The 19,563-nt window shown below is 61.1% G+C and overlaps 1 protein-coding gene across 2 annotated transcripts in view; it reads left to right on the top strand.

The window, feature by feature from the left end:
- The window catches only part of LOC116949464 (uncharacterized), a 38,410-nt gene extending 19,203 nt beyond the window's left edge, over positions 1-19,207 (top strand). For both annotated transcript variants that reach the window (XM_076072128.1, XM_076072129.1), the window contains exons 3-8: positions 2,312-2,471; positions 6,092-6,205; positions 6,955-7,092; positions 7,684-7,887; positions 8,577-8,763; positions 13,663-19,207. In XM_076072128.1, the coding sequence (XP_075928243.1) occupies positions 2,312-2,471; positions 6,092-6,205; positions 6,955-7,092; positions 7,684-7,887; positions 8,577-8,763; positions 13,663-15,206 (2,347 nt within the window). In that variant the 3' untranslated portion in view covers positions 15,207-19,207. The remainder of the gene's footprint in view (positions 1-2,311; positions 2,472-6,091; positions 6,206-6,954; positions 7,093-7,683; positions 7,888-8,576; positions 8,764-13,662) is intronic.
- The last annotated feature ends 356 nt before the right edge of the window (positions 19,208-19,563 follow it).

Here is a 19,563-nt window from a genome sequence, read left to right as displayed (position 1 = left end):
AATAACCAGTGACATCTACAGGAGATTATACAACTTTTAAAGGCATTCCCCATGTTGAGTGTGTACACTGTACAACGTGTTTGGAATCGACAGGAGTAACGACTTACGAACATACATATGGAACCTAACTCGTTCGTAAGTAGAGGAGTCCCGTTGTCTTCAACACTCAACCGGTGTGCTGTACTAGTAGCGAATTGGCACGTTTTGGTTACGTGACTAACCTTACTAATTGACTGTCGGGTGATGGCGGGTTTAACGACACATTAATATTTACGAGATCTAACCAAAAAAAACTGTTACGGGTAATATTGGAAACGAAAGCCTGCTGTTGCGTGTTCAACTGAAAGTTAAAGCATTGCCTCGTTATACACGATGAAGGATACGCTCCGGAGAACGCTCGTGAAGAGCTAATGCCACGGATGGTGATGTTGGCTCTACGAATATTGTACACGCGCAACGTCTGCAAATGCTTCTAAAGTTCAGAGAAGTTCTCTCTATCTCTCTCATCTACTTTATCTCGTGTCGCTTTAGCTCTCGTCACTCTCTCTCTCATCGTGTAGCGTTCCAGATGTGATTCCCGCACAGCGAGTTGGTTAACAACGAGGGAATCCCGTGAGTCTGGAGTTTGGGCTTTGCACGGATGCAAGCTGACTCCTGTAGCGACATGGTCAGACCTCGGCGCCATCATAGCAAGACGCACTTCACAGGTCTGATGTTGGTGCGAGCCACGGAGACAGCTTGCATCATCATTGTCATCAGCCATGATCTATCCACTGCTACGTATTACTGTGCATAGGCGCGCGTGCGTACAACGTGTGTGTAAAATAGAGCCAGCCTCTCGCGATAAGAAAGGTTGCGAGTTCTGCTTGTGCTTGGCGGGGTTGACTCGGCCCATCATCCCTGCGGGGTCGAGAAAGTGAGTCGCACTTTGCGCGGAAGTGAACGGCGGTCGTCCCACGGAACGTGGAATTACCGGCGATGGCTCGAGCACGAGGGTGCGTCCACGTGTGTGCGTGTGTGCGTGTGTATGTGTGTGCGTGTGTATGTGTGTGCGTGTGTGCGTGTGTGTGCGTGTGTATGTGTGTGCGTGTGTGCGTGTGTGCGTGTGTATGTGTGTGCGTGTGTGTGCGTGTGTATGTACGAGCGTGCCTGGGTGCACCGGTCCCCCTCCATCGTGCTCAATCCTGATTCCCACGCGCCGCGCCAGAATCCACCGTCTCGCTTCGTATGCCCCGTGCGATGTGGTCACCTGACCCCTGACGCAACCAGAGGGGGGCGCCACTACGCTCGCCACGAAGAGTCGGTAACCGGCACGAACCGGTACGAACATGTAACCGATACGAACATGTCACCGATACGAACATGTCACCGATACAAACCGGTACGAACCGGTGACCGGTACGAACATGTAACCGATACAAACATGTAACCGATATAAACCGGTACGAACTGGTGACCGGTACGAACATGTCACCGATATAAACCGGTACGAACCGGTGACCGGTACGAACATGTCACCGATACAAACCGGTACGAACCGGTGACCGGTACGAACATGTCACCGATACAAACCGGTACGAACCGGTGACCGGTACGAACATGTCACCGATACAAACTGGTACGAACCGGTGACCGGTATGAACCGGTGACCGAACGGGCGGGAGCATCGGTGGCTCCGGCGTGGGCGGTGCTGTGGAGCCACGCGGAGACGGATGATGAGGAGAAGGGGGGGGGCGATTCGAGTGAGACGCCCACCAAGGAAGAGTGGTGCCTGTTTGGCGATCGAATCGCCGCGGGTGGCTCATTGTTATCTACAGAAGTGTTTCCGCTCCGTTACCAAAGAGGTGCACGCGCATATGTGTGTGTGTGTGTTCACAGACACGTGTGTGTGTGTGTGTGTTCACAGACACGGGTGTGTGTGTGTGTGTTCACAGACACGGGTGTGTGTGTGTTCACAGACACGGGTGTGTGTGTGTGTGTTCACAGACACGGGTGTGTGTGTGTGCGCGGAGCGGTGGCGCAGTAGTTAGCGCACTGCATTCCAAAAACCCGGCGACTCAAATTCAGTGACCGATATCTGAACCGGTCCTGGGCCTCCCCGAGGTCAACTCGGCCTCAAATGAGTACCTGTTGCGGTTTGTGAACATCGCCACTAGGGAGACAAAAGTGGCCGGGCGCGGTGGTGACCACCCACCACCTCGTGTGCCGTGGCGGCCTTCATAGGTTCCACTCGCTAGCAGCACTTGCCCCGGCAAGTCTATCGAGGGTATGTGACGGATCTGTGTCTCTGTGCGGGCGTGTGCGTTCACAGGAAGGTGTGCGTTCACTGCCGGTGTGCGCGCGAGGAGCACGCCGTCGCCATGGTGACAGTTGCCGGGGAGACGGAGAGAGGGGGGGGCGGCTCTGACGATGACTCGGGGTGTGCGCTCGAGGAGCTGGTGTGGGCGCCGCCCGGCCTCACCCCCGAGCAGGTGGGGCGGACACGCACACGTACAGACACGCACACGTACAGACACGCACACGTACGGACACGCACACGTACAGACACGCACACGTACAGACACGCACACGTACAGACACGCACGCACGCGTACAGACACGCACGCGGACACGCACGCACGCGTACAGACACGCACGCACACAGACACGCACACGTACAGACACGCACGCGTACAGACACGCACGCACACGCACACAGACACACACACGTACAGACACGCACGCACACGCACACAGACACACACGCATGCGCACAGACATGCACACACGCACGCGCACAGACACGCACGCACACGGACACGCACACAGACACGCACGCATGTGCACAGACATGCACACACGCATGCGCACAGACATGCACGCACACAGACCCACGCACACAGACGCACACACACGGACACGCACGCACGTGCACACAGACACGCACGGACACGCACGTACACGGACACGCACGCACACAGACACGCACACACACAGACGCACGCACGCAGACACGCACGCACACAGACAGACACGCGCACACACACACACCCGCACACAGACACGCACGCAGACAGACTCGCGCACAGACACGCACGCAGACAGACTCGCGCACAGACACGCACACAGACATGCACGTAGACACGCACGCACACACGCACGTTCACTAGACACGCCCGCACACAAACACGCATGCACACACGTGTACAACAACAACAACCGCCATTCGCCACTAAGTGGCGGTGACGTGACCACGACGCTTGTGCCAGGCCATGTGCACCTTGAGGCCACGTGAAGTGTCGAACGCCCGCTGGCAGGAGGTCACGAGGCAGACCCAGATGCCACGGGTCGACTGAGATGACTGGCTGATGCACCACCTGTGCCCCCTACTGTGCCAACTTGCTGTGCTTTAGCCACCCGGCGCTCCACTCGTTGTTGTGAAGGTTGCTCCTCCGCCCTCCGTTGTTGTTGGAGGGCGACTGCCTCCAACTGCTCAGTAGCGTCCTTCACGAGCCTCCTCCACAGAGGCCGATCTTGACACCGCTGGTACCAGTCATCGGCAAGTCCACTCAGCTCCACATTCTCCTTTACCACATAACTCCATATCTTCTCTAGTCTGTGCCGCGCCCTTTTAGCCCCCTCGATCCGGCAGAACAAAAGCTGTTTAGGCATGCGGTGGCTGGGCATGCGGGCTACATGACCCAGCCAACGCAGCCGTACCTGCCGGAGGAGCTCACCGATGGGACCTTGCCCAGATCTTTCAAGGATTTGTGAGCTCCTCACACAATCCAGCCTGGTTAAATCCAAGATAGATCGTAGGCAGGCCAGCCTAAATGTTTCTAGCCGGCGAAGGTGTTCCATTAGGGGGGTCCACGTTTCGCACGCGTAGTGAAGAGAGGGAATGACTGTGGCCGAGTAGACCTGAAGCTTTGTGCGGAGTGATAGACCAGGTAGCTTCCACACAGTGTTACGCAACCGATGAAAAGATAATGCCGCTCGACTAATTCGGAGTGAGACCTCTGCTGTTAAACCAGAGCCGGTCATGAGCACACTGTCAAGGTATGGGAAACTCTCCACTCTCTCCACAACTGCCCTATCACCAATTGGGAGTTGTGGGGGTGGAGTGTCCGATGGTACAAAATACCCAGGCAGGTGCTTAGTTTTGGTGGGGCTGATGGTAAGGCCCCACCTCTTGGTGGCAAGCTCCAGGTTCAGCAGCAGCGCCTCCAACTCCTCCTCTGAGTGAGCAGCAATTACCAGATCATCGGCATACATAACATGGTTGAGCAATAAGGAGCCATCCCTTGACCGTACTCGGGCAGCGGTCAGCCTCCCATTGTATCTGTACCAGATGGAAATTCCTCCGGTACAGCTATTCAAGGCTTCACGAGCTACGTGGTCAAAATAGATGTTAAATAATGTGGGAGCCAGGGGACATCCCTGTCGCACCCCAAAGTGAACAGGGAATGGCTCTGACACCCGGCCACGTAGTTTTACCCGGGTCCGCTCACTATCATGAAGGTCCTTAATGATCGTGAGCAGAGGATCAGGGACTCCGAAAGCACGAAGAACAGCCCAGGCCTACTGATGGTATCATAGGCCTTGACCTGGTCAATAAAGCAGAAATGTAGGTCTTGTTGGAATTACCTACACCTCTGCTGTAGCATCTGTGCAGGACCGCCCTTTCCTGAAACCGCATTGGGGCTCCGCAAGCAAAGATCCCCCATATAGCCTTAAAAGGCAAGTGCTGTTAGCGAGTAGCACCTATGAAGTCCGGCATGGTATACGAGGGGGTGGGTGGCCAGCACTGCGCCCGGCCGCCTTTGTCTCCCCAGTGACGATATTTACTACACACCTTTGTCTCCCCAGTGACGATGTTTACACACCGCACCAGTTTTTGAGGCTGAGTCGACCGAGGGGAGGCCCAAGACTGGTTCAGATAATCACTGGTATTGGCAGTGAGTGGGAATCGAACTCGGGTCGCTAGGTTCATAGCGATGGGCGCTAACCGCTATACTACCGATCCCCACCTGCGCACACACACAGCACGTACACACACACACACACCACGTAAATACACACACACCACGTAAATACACACACACCACGTAGACACACACACACCACGTACACACACACACACCACGTAAATACACACACACAGCACGTACACACACAGCACGTGCACACACACACACCACGTACACACACACACACACCACGTACACACACACATACCACACACACTCATGCTGCGCAATCACTTGCCGTCCCAACGCAATTATTGCTCCGTTTTGCAAAGTTTGAATGAAATTAAATCGGCGGGCTCTGCGTAGGCATGGTGACGCACGGTTGCTCCTGAAAAGGAGATCATGAATCTCAATGGGGCCCCCCCCCCTACTCGCCCCCCGCCGCCACACCCCCCCGCCCCCCGCCTGGTTAAACGAGCGCCGGTGAATCAGCGCTCACCGGTGGCCTTGACGAGCGAGCGAGCGGCGCCGCCACCGTGGAGGGCGGCCCCGGCGGCGGTGTCGCCGCTCGAGGGGTTCGAATCTGGCGGGCCGCCCCGGCTAATAGCGCCGTTGTGCGCGTGCGTTCGTTATGTTCCATTGATAGAAGTAACGGACTCCTCGCGACTCGCCCACCACCCCTCCCCCGCTTGCCCGTGTCTGCCCCCCGCCTGCCCCCCGCCTGCCCCTCCTCCTCATACAAAGCAAAGCGTTCTCTACGCGAAGAACACAACCCGCACGTCGGGGGAGAGATGTGGGAAGGAGTTGAGTTGTTGTTGCCAGTTGAGGGCAGCTACTCTGGAGAAAACCGGATAGGCAATGCACTTGAGAACCTGGTTTGATCTCCCGTGTCTCGGCCCTGTGTCCCCGTGTCCCTCCCGTGTCTCCCTGCATCTCCCCCTGTATCTCTTCGTGTCTCTCCTGTGTCTCCCCGTGTCTCACCGTGTCCCACCCCCCCCCCGTGTCCCCCCCCCCCGTGTCCCCCCCTCGTGTCCCCGCCTGTGTTTCCCCGTGTCTCCCCACGTCTCCCTGCATCTCCCCGCGTCTCCCCTGTGTCTTCACACGTCTTCCCGCATCTCTCTGCGTCTCCCGGCATGCCGTAGGTGCAGCGCTATTTCCGCGCACTCCCCGAGGACCGCGTGCCGCTGGTGAGCAGCGCCGGTGAGCGGCACCGCGTGCGTCAGCTGCTGCGCCAGCTCCCGCCACACGACCACGAGGTGACCGCCCGCCCACCCGCTCACCCGTTCACCCGTCCACCCGCTCACCCGCTCTCCCGCTCACCCGCCCACCCGTTCACCCGTCCACCCGCTCACCCGCCCACCCGCTCACCCGGCCACCCGCTCACCCGGCCACCCGCTCACCCGCTCACCCGCTCACCCGGCCACCCGTCCACCCGCTCACCCGCTCACCCGTTCACCCGTCCACCCGCTCACCCGTCCACCCGCTCACCCGCCCACCCGCTCACCCGCCCATCCGCTCACCCGCCCACCCGCTCATCTGCTCACGAAGTGACCGCCTCTGTTGAACTACTTACTGAAACTACTGAGCTATGTAGCTCCTTTTCATCACGTGGAAATTTACAGCGGCCAAATACGTGCTGTCTTTGTTGTCATTGTCGTCGTTGTTGTTGTCGTCATTGTCGTTGTCGTCATTGTCGTTGTCGTCATCGTCGTTGTTGTTGTCATCGTCGTTGTTGTTGTCGTCATTGTCGTTGTCGTCATCGTCGTTGTTGTTGTCGTCCTTGTTGTTGTCGTTGTTGTTGTTGTCATTGTCATCGTCGTTGTTGTTGTCGTCATTGTCGTTGTCGTCATCGTCGTTGTTGTTGTCGTCCTTGTTGTTGTCGTTGTTGTCATCGTCCTTGTTGTCATCGTCGTTGTTGTCGTCGTCCTTGTTGTTGTCGTCCTTGTTGTTGTCGTCCTTGTTGTTGTCGTTGTCGTCATTGTCATCGTCGTCGTCGCGTCCGCAGCCGCGCTACTGCTCGTCGCTGGACGCCGCTGGCGAGCGAGCGCTGCGCTCCTTCACCGCGGCGCGGCAGAGGGAGGCGCTGGGGCGCGGCGCGGTGCGAGTGGTCCCCCCCACCGGAGCCGGCTCCGTGTGCCGCCAGGTGAGGCCTTCCGCCGGATAACCGGGATCGGGGGTTGGGGGGGGGGGGGGGGGCTCAGAGGGCCTGGGGTCCGCGGGGTCACGCCGACGTCGGCCGGGCGCGTGAGCGGCGGCCGTGCGGCCGACCCCGGCTTGGACCCCGGCCTGGACCCCGGCTTGGACCCCGGCTTGGACCCCGGCTTGGACCCCGGCTTGGACCCCGGCTTGGACCCCGGCCTGGACCCCGGCTTGGACCCCGGCTTGGACCCCGGCCACGGCGAGAATGACGCCGGGTGCGGTGTGCCGGTCCGCCGACCCGGCCGGCACCCGCCGGGGTGAAGCCCTGGTTGAGAGGGAGCGTGATTGCCGCTCGCGTGCTTTGGCGATCGTGGGGTTGAGGGCTCGAGGTTGTTTCGAGGTCACGGGTTTGTCTTTAGGGGTCGAGGGGTGAGCTGCGACGTGGCTCTGCGTGTGCCCGTCCCCCGTGTTTGACTGCCCGTGCGTGCCACCACCCCCCCACCCCCCCACCCCCCCACCCCCCACCCCCCCCCCCCACCCCGTGTGCGTGTGCACGTTCATGACCGTCCCGCCCTCTTCCCGTGCGTCCGTGCAGTGCGGCGGCACGGTGGGGCCCGGCTCGCTGGCCGTGTGTGCGGCCCGCGCCGGCCCCGCGGCCAGCTGGCACCCCGGCTGCTTCGCCTGCGCCGCCTGCCGCGAGCTCCTCGTCGACCTCGTCTACTTCTACGCCGACGGCGCCGTCTACTGCGGCCGGCACCACGCCGAGCGCAGCAAACCACGCTGTGCTGCCTGTGACGAGGTGCGTGAATACCACGCTGCCCCTCCTCCACCCCCTCCTCCACCCCCTCCTCCACCCCCACCCCCGCACCCCACCGAGAGGGGGTACGTGGACCCCATGGCCCGGGGGGGTCAGGGGTTACGTGGCAATGTCCCCCAGGGGGGGGGGGGGTGGGGGGTGCGGTGCGTGTACGTGGGGCGACATCGTAAACGCGTGAAACGATGTCGCGGGTGGGGGAGCCGTTGGTGAACCGTCGCCTGTCTCACCGTGTCCGACGCGGAATAATCCACGACACGATTTCCACCCACGTGGTAAACATAGAACTACCGTATGTGAAAAGGCCTTTCAACCGTCCGTTGAATGTTGTTGTTGTTGTATTCGCTTGCAGTTACTTAGCCTCCCAAAATGGACACTGGTGAAAAAAAAAATTGATGTTCGTGATTCATGCATTTGTAACAAGGGGGTTAGAGTAGCAGCCAGACAAGGTTGACGACCACCGCTCTGACGGGCTGTTGGGGCGAGCGTCGCGAGCGACCGCCTGCCAAGACCGGTGTGGCCAGCGCCACCCCCCGCTCGCGCGCCGTGCCGCCGGCGCTCGCCCCGAGGGCCCGTCGAGGCTACGCGGGAGAGCCACGTGCGTTAACGCGCGGACGCCGAGTGCCGCTCCCGTTGTCCCGGCGGGGCGACCCCGCGCGTCTGTGTCCGAGCAGCTGATCTTCCAGGAGGAGTGCGTGCAGGCCGAGGGCCGCTGCTGGCACCGCGACCACTTCTGCTGCTTCGAGTGCGAGGCGGCGCTCGCCGGCGCTCGCTACCTGATGCGGGACGGCCGCCCCCACTGTGTCGCGTGCCACCAGGCGCTCTACTCGGTCTACTGCGACGCGTGCGGCTCCCAGATCGGTAAGCGCCCGCCCGTGCCCACGAACGCGCCCGCCCACAAGTGCCCGCCCACAAGTGCCCGCCCACAAGTGCCCGCCCACAAGTGCCCGTCCACAAGTGCCCGCCCACAAGTGCCCGCCCACAAGTGCCCGCCCACAAGTGCCCACGAGAGCACGTGCCCGCGCACGCGGCCAAACGACCGCCACGCCGAATGGGATAGCGGAGATGCCCGCTGGCTGAAGGGGTGGTGGTGGTGGTGGTGGCGTCGGTGGTAGTGGTTGAGGAGGGATGGTGGTGTTGGCGGTGGTGGGGGAGAGCGGTAGCGTAGCGGTTGGCGCGCTGCGCTGCAAACCTGGCGACCAAAAAAATTCCGGCTGGAGTGGTGGTGCAGTGGTTAGCACATTGGGTTGTGAGTGGTGGTGCAGTGGTTAGCACCTTGGGTTATGAGTGGTGGTGCAGTGGTTAGCACATTGGGCTATGAGTGGTGGTGCAGTGGTTAGCACATTGGGCTGTGAGTGGTGGTGCAGTGGTTAGCACATTGGGTTATGAGTGGTGGTGCAGTGGTTAGCACATTGGGTTATGAGTGGTGGCGCAGTGGTTAGCACATTGGGTTATGAGTGGTGGTGCAGTGGTTAGCACATTGGTTTATGAGTGGTGGTGCAGTGGTTAGCACATTGGGTTATGAGTGGTGGTGCAGTGGTTAGCACATTGGGCTGTGAACCCTACCGGCTAACGTGGATGGTTTCGTGATATCCAAACCGGTTCTGGACACACCTCTCCCACCAACATGCATTGTCCAGTTCCAAGCAGTGCATTGATCAAGGGCTGTACGTTACATCACGTGACAAAGGCCCCCTTGGGTGTATAAATTACCCTTTAACTTGACGTATTCTCGTGCATTTCCAAAGCGATGTTTGAATTACAGTTGCGTGGAGTTTGACATTCGTGAAACGTCTCCCAAAGGTCTCTGACATCACGCGCCATCTGCATCTCCGTGTGAGGAGGGGGGGGGGGCCCGCTGGGGCCGTGGTTCGTTATTGTTGACTTTATAAATTAATCGGCGAATATAATTTCTGGAGATTAAGTTGTAATATCGCGTGCGATTAGAAACCCGGCTCTTGTTTAACGAACGCGACGCAGAGTAAACACCGTCTAATCCCCCGTGTAATCACCGCGCCGATGGCTCGTGCCGGGGATGAGAGTGCCGGGGATGAGCGTGACGGGGTTGAGAGTGACTGGGTGGAGAGTGACGAGGTTGTTAGTGACGGGGATGAGAGTGATGGGGTTGAGAGTGACAAGAATTGAGAGTGATGGGGTTGAGAGTGACTGGGTTGAGAGTGACTGGGTTGAGAGTGACAGGGATGAGAGTGATGGGGTTGAGAGTGACAAGAATTGAGAGTGATGGGGTTGAGAGTGACTGGGTTGAGAGTGCCGGGGATGAGCGTGACGGGGTTGCGAGTGACGGGGTTGCGAGTGACGGGGTGGAGAGTGACGGGGTTGAGAGTGACGGGGTTGAGAGTGACTGGGTTGAGAGTGACGGGGTTGTGACGGGGTTGAGAGTGACAGGGTTGAGAGTGACTGGGTTGTGACGGGGATGAGAGTGACGGGGTTGAGAGTGACGGGGTTGAGAGTGACGGGGTTGAGCGTGACGGGGTTGAGAGTGGCGGGGTTGAGAGTGACGAGGTTGAGAGTGACGGGGTTGAGAGTGACGGGGATGAGAGTGACGGGGTTGAGAGTGACTGGGTTGAGAGTGACAGGGATGAGAGTGATGGGGTTGAGAGTGACAAGAATTGAGAGTGATGGGGTTGAGAGTGACTGGGTTGAGAGTGCCGGGGATGAGCGTGACGGGGTTGCGAGTGACGGGGTTGCGAGTGACGGGGTGGAGAGTGACGGGGTTGAGAGTGACGGGGTTGAGAGTGACTGGGTTGAGAGTGACGGGGTTGTGACGGGGTTGAGAGTGACAGGGTTGAGAGTGACTGGGTTGTGACGGGGATGAGAGTGACGGGGTTGAGAGTGACGGGGTTGAGAGTGACGGGGTTGAGCGTGACGGGGTTGAGAGTGGCGGGGTTGAGAGTGACGAGGTTGAGAGTGACGGGGTTGAGAGTGACGGGGATGAGAGTGACGGGGTTGAGAGTGACTGGGTTGAGAGTGACAGGGATGAGAGTGATGGGGTTGAGAGTGACAAGAATTGAGAGTGATGGGGTTGAGAGTGACTGGGTTGAGAGTGCCGGGGATGAGCGTGACGGGGTTGCGAGTGACGGGGTTGCGAGTGACGGGGTGGAGAGTGACGGGGTTGAGAGTGACGGGGTTGAGAGTGACTGGGTTGAGAGTGACGGGGTTGTGACGGGGTTGAGAGTGACAGGGTTGAGAGTGACTGGGTTGTGACGGGGATGAGAGTGACGGGGTTGAGAGTGACGGGGTTGAGAGTGACGGGGTTGAGCGTGACGGGGTTGAGAGTGGCGGGGTTGAGAGTGACGGGGTTGAGAGTGACGGGGTTGAGAGTGACGAGGTTGAGAGTGACGGGGTTGAGAGTGACGGGGATGAGAGTGACGGGGTGGAGAGTGACTGGGTTGAGAGTGACGGGGTTGTGACGGGGATGAGAGTGACGGGGTTGAGAGTGACGGGGTTGAGAGTGACGGGGTTGAGCGTGACGGGGTTGAGAGTGGCGGGGTTGAGAGTGACGGGGTTGAGAGTGACGGGGTTGAGAGTGACGAGGTTGAGAGTGACGGGGTTGAGAGTGACGGGGATGAGAGTGACGGGGTGGAGAGTGACTGGGTTGAGAGTGACGGGGTTGTGACGGGGATGAGAGTGACGGGGTGGAGAGTGACGGGGATGAGAGTGACGGGGATGAGAGTGACGGGGATGAGAGTGACGGGGTTGAGAGTGACGGGGTTGAGAGTGACGGGGTGGAGAGTGACGGGGTGGAGAGTGACGGGGTTGAGAGTGACGGGGTGGAGAGTGACGGGGTTGAGAGTGACGGGGTGGAGAGTGACGGGGTTGTTAGTGACGGGGTGGAGAGTGACGGGGTTGAGAGTGACGGGGTTGAGAGTGACGGGGTTGAGAGTGACGGGGTTGAGAGTGACTGGGTTGAGAGTGACGGGGTTGAGAGTGACGGGGTTGAGAGTGACGGGGTGGAGAGTGACTGGGTTGAGAGTGGCGGGGTTGAGAGTGACGGGGTTGAGAGTGACTGGGTTGAGAGTGACGGGGTTGAGAGTGACGGGGTGGAGAGTGACGGGGTTGAGAGTGACTGGGTTGAGAGTGACGGGGTTGAGAGTGACGAGGTGGAGAGTGACGGGGTGGAGAGTGACTGGGTTGAGAGTGACGGGGTGGAGAGTGACGGGGTTGAGAGTGACTGGGTTGAGAGTGACAACGATTGAGAGTGACGAGGTTGAGAGTGACGGGGTTGAGAGTGACGGGGTTGAGAGTGACGGGGTGGAGAGTGACTGGGTTGAGAGTGACTGGATTGAGAGTGACGAGGTTGAGAGTGACGAGGTTGAGAGTGACGAGGTTGAGAGAGACGGGGATGAGAGAGACGGGGATGAGAGTGACGAGGTTGAGAGTGACGGGGTGGAGAGTGACTGGGTTGAGAGTGACGGGATTGAGAGTGACTGGGTTGAGAGTGACGGGGTTGAGAGTGACTGGGTTGAGAGTGACGAGGTTGAGAGTGACGGGGTTGAGAGTGACGGGGATGAGAGTGACGGGGTTGAGAGTGACGGGGTTGAGAGTGACGGGGTTGAGAGTGACGGGGTGGAGAGTGACGGGGTGGAGAGTGACGGGGTGGAGAGTGACGGGGTGGAGAGTGACGGGGTGGAGAGTGACGGGGGTGAGAGTGACGGGGGTGAGAGTGACGGGGATGAGCGTGACGGCGTCAGGGTTGGTACCGATCCCACGACCTCTTGTAAACCCGGCGAGGTAGTTAACATCTCGCCACCATGGCGCCCCAGTGGATTTCAGAGGTAGCTCTGTGATTCCCACTTCCGCAGAGGCTTTTCACTCGCACGGAGGGGGGGGGTCGCCGAGTTCCGAATGGATTCTGCGTCGCTTGACGACCCCGGGGGGTCGCGTGGTCCACGTGCAAATCGGACAGGGATTGTGCGGTGACCCCCCCCACCGCACCCCCACGCCTCCCGGTGACAAACGGCGTGCGGAGAAAATGAGACGGCAACGCGCGCCGGTGGCGAAACGAAACCGGGGAGCGCCGAACACCGGGGCGGCGGTGACGTACGGTCACCGAGCAAGCGGCGCCGGCAAGCGCTTTACAAATGTTGGTGCGCTCGCGCTCAAGGGTGGGGGGGGAGCGAGGGTGGGGGGGAGCGAGGGTGGGTGGGGGGGGAGCGAGGGTGGGGGGGGAGCGAGGGTGGGGGGGGCACCGTCGCTGGAGGGTTTGCTCGTTCGCACGGGGTATAAGTAACGTTCATCGAAGTGCGAAGCTGTGCATCCAGCAGTGGATAACTGATGGCCAAGGCGAATGTGCACGTGTTGCGCATGCGCGGTGCGGGTGTGGGTGTTCCTTGGGTGTGTTTGGGGAGCCGTGGTGTAGCGGTTAGCACGCTGCGCTACGAACCCGGTGGCCCGAGTTAGATTGCCGCTCACGGCCGACACCAGCGAAGATTATCTGAACCGGTCCTGGGCATCCCCTAGGTCGACTTAGCCTTAAATGAGACAAAGGCAGTCGGGCGTGGTGCTGGCCACCGCCCCCCTCGTGTGCCATAGGTGCTGCTCGCTAACAGCACTTGTTGGTGCGGTGGATAAACATCGCCACTAGGGAGACAAAGGCGGTCGGGCGTGGTGCTGGCCACCCACCCCCTCGTGTACCGTTCCGGCCTTCATAGGTGCTCGCTAACAGCACTTGCCCCTACAGTCTGTTAAGGCTATACGGGGGATCTTTGTCTTTTACCTTTGTGCGTGCGCCGTCCACAGGTGCCGACGAGGGCCAGATGACGCACGACGGGCAGCACTGGCACGCGCGGGCCGAGTGCTTCAGCTGCGCGCGCTGCCACGCGCCGCTGCTGGGCGCCCCCTTCCTGCCACGCCAGGGCGCCATCTTCTGCTCCAAGGCCTGCAGCCGGGCGGCCAACGCGGCCCCGGGAACCCCGCCGGCGCCGGCGCCCGGCGACACCGAGTCGGACTCCTCGGCCGCCACCGTGGTGCCGCCCCTCCCGCTCCAGGGCCTGCGGGGCTCGGCCCGGCGGGGCGGGAGGGCGAGGGGCGGCACCGGCGCCCAGGCCGGCCGGTCCGCGCCGCCGCCCGTGTCGGATCTCGCCCCGGGGCCGCCGGGCGGCGCCCCGCGCCGTCGGGGCGCCCCTCCGGGCGCCCGCGCCCCCTCCCCGGAGAGGCGCCGCCGGGCCGCGGGGCCGCCGCCGGTACCGCCGAAAAGGCCGCCCCCCGCGGGCGGCGCGGCGCACGCGGACTGGAGCCGGCCCTCGCTGGAGCTCTCCGACAGCGACACGTCGGGCCCGTCGCAGCCCGGGATGTTGGCCGCGCCCCCCGGCGGCGCCGCCGGCGTCGGCGGACGGATCACGGTGACGAGCTCGCCGGTGCCCGCCACGGCCGACGGGACCTCTTCGCCTGATCGTGACGACGACGACGACGGTCGCGGTGACCGCCCGGCAGAGCCTGCTCGGAGCGAGGAAATGGAGGCGCCGGCGGAAACGGCCGAGGACGGGCGGGACCGCGGTCGGCGGCGCAGTCGGGAGGCGAAGTTGGCGGGCGACGAGCCGGGGAGGGAGGAGCGGCGGGGGAGCGGCGCCGCCCCCCGTCGCTCGCACAGCTGCGACTCCCGCCAGCGCCGGTGGAACGGGCGAGCGGAGCCACGTGGAGCCGAGCCTCTTCCCCGGCAGCCCCGGCAGGGCCCGGCCAATGCCGAACCGCTACGGCGCTCGTGCTCCCTGCCGCGCGGAGTCGCGCCGGCACCGGCTCCCGCGCCGAGCACGGATCGCTCCGGAGCCGAGCCCGCCGGGGGGTCGGAGCCTCCGTCGGACGGAGCCGCACGAGGCGACGACGCCGCGGACGGCGGCGGCGCCGCCGATCGCGCCGGCGCGGCGGACGGCGACGGCGGTTGCCGTCACTCCGGCGGCACCGGCGGCGGCAACAACGACGACCTCCGCCGCCGCCGTCACGGCCGACACCATCGCTACAGCCGCCAGCGCAGACACCGTCACGACCACCGCCGGCGCCTCGGCTGCGAGCCAGGAGAGACGGGCTGCGACCACGCCTCCTCTGACACGGACTCATCCACCACCTCCTCCTCCTCGTCCGACGAGGAGGAGGAGGGCTACTTCCTCGGAGAGCCGATCCCCGGAACGCGCGTCCCGCGCTTGCGCTACGTCACGCACGACGAGGTGGTGGGCAGTGCGGCGCAGGCCGCCGCCCCTGCGCCGCTCGCCGCTCCGACCCCTAGCCGCAGGGGCAAGAACCGCCGACGTGCGGATGGAACGAGCAGCAAGGGCTGCGTGATGGCCTGAGCGAACATTCCCTGATAGATGTCCCACATTCCCAAACCCAGCTCCCACATTCCCTAACCCAGCTCTCACATTCCCAAACCCAGCTCCCACATTCCCAAACCCAGCTCCCAGATTCCCAAACCCAGCTCCCAGATTCCCAAACCCAGCTCCCACATTCCCAAACCCAGCTCCCACATTCCCAAACCCAGCTCCCACATTCCCAAACCCAGCTCCCACATTCCCAAACCCAGCTCCCACATTCCCAAACCCAGCTCCCACATTCCCAAACCCAGCTCTCACATTCCCAAACCCAGCTCTCACATTCCCTAACCCAGCTCCCAGATTCCCAAACCCAGCTCCCACATTCCAAATCCCTGCTCTCACATTCCCAAACCCAGCTCCCACATTCCCAATCCCTGCTCTCACATTCCCAAACCCAGCTCCCACATTCCCAATCCCTACTGTCACATTCCCAAACCCAGCTCCCACATTCCCAATCCCTACTGTCACATTCCCAAACCCAGCTCCCACATTCCCAATCCCTACTGTCACATTCCCAAACCCAGCTCCCACATTCCCAATCCCTACTGTCACATTCCCAAACCCAGCTCTCCCACATTCCCTAACCCAGCTCTCACATTCCCTAACCCAGCTCCCAGATTCCCAAACCCAGCTCCCACATTCCCAATCCCTGCTCTCACATTCCCAAACCCAGCTCCCACGTTCCCAATCCCTACTGTCACATTCCCAATCCCTACTGTCACATTCCCAAACTGTGATCCCACGTTCGCATTCCCGAGCTCCTTGTCGCTCAATCCTGACTTTGCGGCCGGGTGCCTTTTGCCTTCACTGCGGACGTTTTCCTTATGCAAGACTAGAACGTGGCTTTAGCGACGTAGTTTTATATTTATATAGACATATATATTTACAATGCTAAACCATTTGTTGTTGTGGACAAAAAAAGTATTTATTTTTGACACGATGCCTGAAATTGAACGAGCGCATTTCTCTCGTCGGCTGTTTTTTGCATGCGTCGCGTTTATATACTGTGGCCTTCTTGTTGTCGTTTTTATACACTCGTAGATCGCGCGCTTTCTTGTCATTAACCGCGGGTCACTCTTTTTAGTCGCGTAGGGAAATATATATTTTTGGCAGCAAGCGCCGGGCGTAGCGGCTCCGCGCGTCGAACCTCGCGCTCACACACGCACCGCGCTCACACACGCACCGCGCTCACACACGCACCGCGCTCACACACGCACCGTGCTCACACACGCACCGTGCTCACACACGCACCGCGCTCACACACGCACCGTGCTCACACACGCACCGCGCTCACGCACGAACGTCTGCGGGAAGTGCCGGCCTCGTCGCGCACGCACGCGTGCCGGGTGTGGGCGGCTCGATTGCCCGAGTCCGCGCGTGCGATGGTCGGATATGCGACGTTTTGCCGTATTTGCGTTTCGTGCCGAATTGCTGCCACGTGCAAATCGCAGATTAAACGCCGCTCTCACGGCCGCGCTCGTGGACAGGGGGAGCCGATCGGCGCAAGCGAAGTGCGGAGGCGCCAGGTCTGCCGAGACGAGAGGGACGAGGGATTGGTTCGCGAATCGGATTCCTGGCCGCGCCCCGTCTACCTTAAATCGGTGGCCGGTGCGGTGGATAAACATCAGCACCGGGGAGAAAAACGTGGCCGGGGCGTTGTGCTGGCCGCACCGGCTCCTCGGAACCCGCGCAGGCGCTCGCTGACAGCACTGGCGCCAGCAGTCTTTCAAGGCTACGCGCGGGGCAGTGGTGCCGATTCAACTCCAGAGTCGCTGAACGCGCAAGTGCAGCACGTGGCGGGACTGTTCGTCTTCAAACGGGAGCCGGGTGGTGACCATGGAAACGTGCATCGTGCGGTGGGTGGTGACCCCCAGGGGCTTCACTTCTCTCTCCGTATTCGCCAGAACACCCGCAGGGGCTGGCATGGGGTCAGGATAATAATCGCTACACCGATCTACAATATTCCGATCGGATTGTACCCTCTGCATTTGTTTATAATCCTATGACCAGGCTTTATGGGACTGCAGAGCATGCATTGAGGACAACAGCAAACCGAGGCGAGGCGGCCAGTCGTGGACGTGGCGTGCCAACGGAAAAACTCGGAACCGCGACGCGCACTGGTGAGGAGCACCGGAGTGCGGGGTGGTGGTGGGGGCACACCCTGGGGTGTCCACTGTCACGTGGGGACACAACCTGGGTGTCCACTGTCACGTGGGGACACAACCTGGGGTGTCCACTGTCACGTGGGGACAGACCCTGGGGTGTCCACTGCCACGTGGGGACACCCTGTGGTGTCCACTGTCACGTGGGGACACCCTGGGGTGTCCACTGTCACGTGGGGACAGACCCTGGGGTGTCCACTGCCACGTGGGGGCAGACCCTGGGGTGTCCACTGTCACGTGGGGGCACCCTGTGGTGTCCACTGTCACGTGGGGACACCCTGTGGTGTCCACTGTCACGTGGGGACAGACCCTGGGCTGTCCACTGTCACGTGGGGGCAGACCCTGGGGTGTCCACTGTCACGTGGGCACAACCTGGGGTGTCCACTGTCACGTGGGGACACCCTGGGGTGTCCACTGTCACGTGGGGACAGACCCTGGGGTGTCCACTGCCACGTGGGGACAGACCCTGGGGTGTCCACTGTCACGTGGGGGCAGACCCTGGGGTGTCCACTGTCACGTGGGGGCAGACCCTGGGGTGTCCACTGTCACGTGGGGGCAGACCCTGGGGTGTCCACTGTCACGTGGGCACAACCTGGGGTGTCCACTGTCACGTGGGGGCAGACCCTGGGGTGTCCACTGTCACGTGGGGACAGACCCTGGGGTGTCCACTGTCACGTGGGGACAGACCCTGGGGTGTCCACTGTCACGTGGGGGCAGACCCTGTGGTGTCCACTGTCACGTGGGGACATACCCTGTGGTGTCCACTGTCACGTGGGGACACCCTGGGGTGTCCACTGTCACGTGGGGACACCCTGTGGTGTCCACTGTCACGTGGGGACACCCTGTGGTGTCCACTGTCACGTGGGGACACCCTGTGGTGTCCACTGTCACGTGGGGACAGACCCTGTGGTGTCCACTGTCACGTGGGGACAGAACCTGGGGGGTCCACTGTCACGTGGGGACAGACCCTGGGGTGTCCACTGTCACGTGGGGACACCCTGGGGTGTCCACTGTCACGTGGGGACACCCTGTGGTGTCCACTGTCACGTGGGGGCAGACCCTGGGGTGTCCACTGTCACGTGGGGACAGACCCTGGGGTGTCCACTGTCACGTGGGGACAGACCCTGGGGTGTCCACTGTCACGTGGGGACAGACCCTGGGGTGTCCACTGTCACGTGGGGGCAGACCCTGTGGTGTCCACTGTCACGTGGGGACATACCCTGTGGTTTCCACTGTCACGTGGGGACACCCTGGGGTGTCCACTGTCACGTGGGGACACCCTGTGGTGTCCACTGTCACGTGGGGACACCCTGTGGTGTCCACTGTCACGTGGGGACAGACCCTGGTGTGTCCACTGTCGCGTGGGGACAGACCCTGGGGTGTCCACTGCCACGTGGAGACAGACCCTGGTGTACTCTTTGGTTCTATTCGGTAAAGGACGCTGTCCTCTGGACAGTCCAGTCCCTTCACCTGATGAAGGCCACTTGTGTTGTGGCCGAAACGTCGTGATTTTTTGTTATTTTATTTTTACCTACGTGACTTTACCGAATAGAACCAAAGAGTATGGATCCTTGCAGTCACGAAAGCTTCAAATCTAGAAAAAGACCCTGGCGTGTCCACTGCCACGTGGGGATAGACCCTGGGGTGTCCACTGCCACGTGGGGACAGACCCTGGGGTGTCCACTGTCACGTGGGGACAGACCCTGGGGTGTCCACTGTCACGTGGGGACAGACCCTGGGGTGTCCACTGCCGCGTGCTGCCTGCACGTATGACGCGCGCTGTCCGGCTTGGTGAATAAATCGAGACTGTGCAGCTGAGTAACTGTGTCGCGTCACTCTTGCAGACAAAGATCCCCCGTGTAGCCCTAACAGACTGTAGGGGCAAGTGCTGTTAGCGAGTAGCACCTATGAAGGCCGGCATGGCACACGAGGGAGTGGGTGGCCAACACCACGCCCGGCCGCCTTTGTCTCCATCGTGGCGAAATTTACATTTGAGGCCCAGTCGACGTAGGGGAGGCCCAGGACCGGTTCAGATAATCGTCACCTTTGTTGACCATGAGCGGGAATCGAATCCGGGTTCGCGAGGTTTGTAGCGCAGTACAGCTCCGCTAAACCGCTACGAAGACCAAGGACACGCATCAAACCATCGACAGCATCGCCATCAGCCATGATCA

This window comes from Petromyzon marinus, chromosome 36 (genome assembly GCF_048934315.1).
Source record: "Petromyzon marinus isolate PM22_M1 ecotype Great Lakes invasive population chromosome 36, UKy_Petmar_22M1.pri1.0, whole genome shotgun sequence".
Taxonomy (NCBI): domain Eukaryota; kingdom Metazoa; phylum Chordata; class Hyperoartia; order Petromyzontiformes; family Petromyzontidae; genus Petromyzon; species Petromyzon marinus.
The sequence above is the reverse complement of the archived record's forward strand: the minus strand, read 5'-3'. Positions and strand labels throughout refer to the sequence as shown.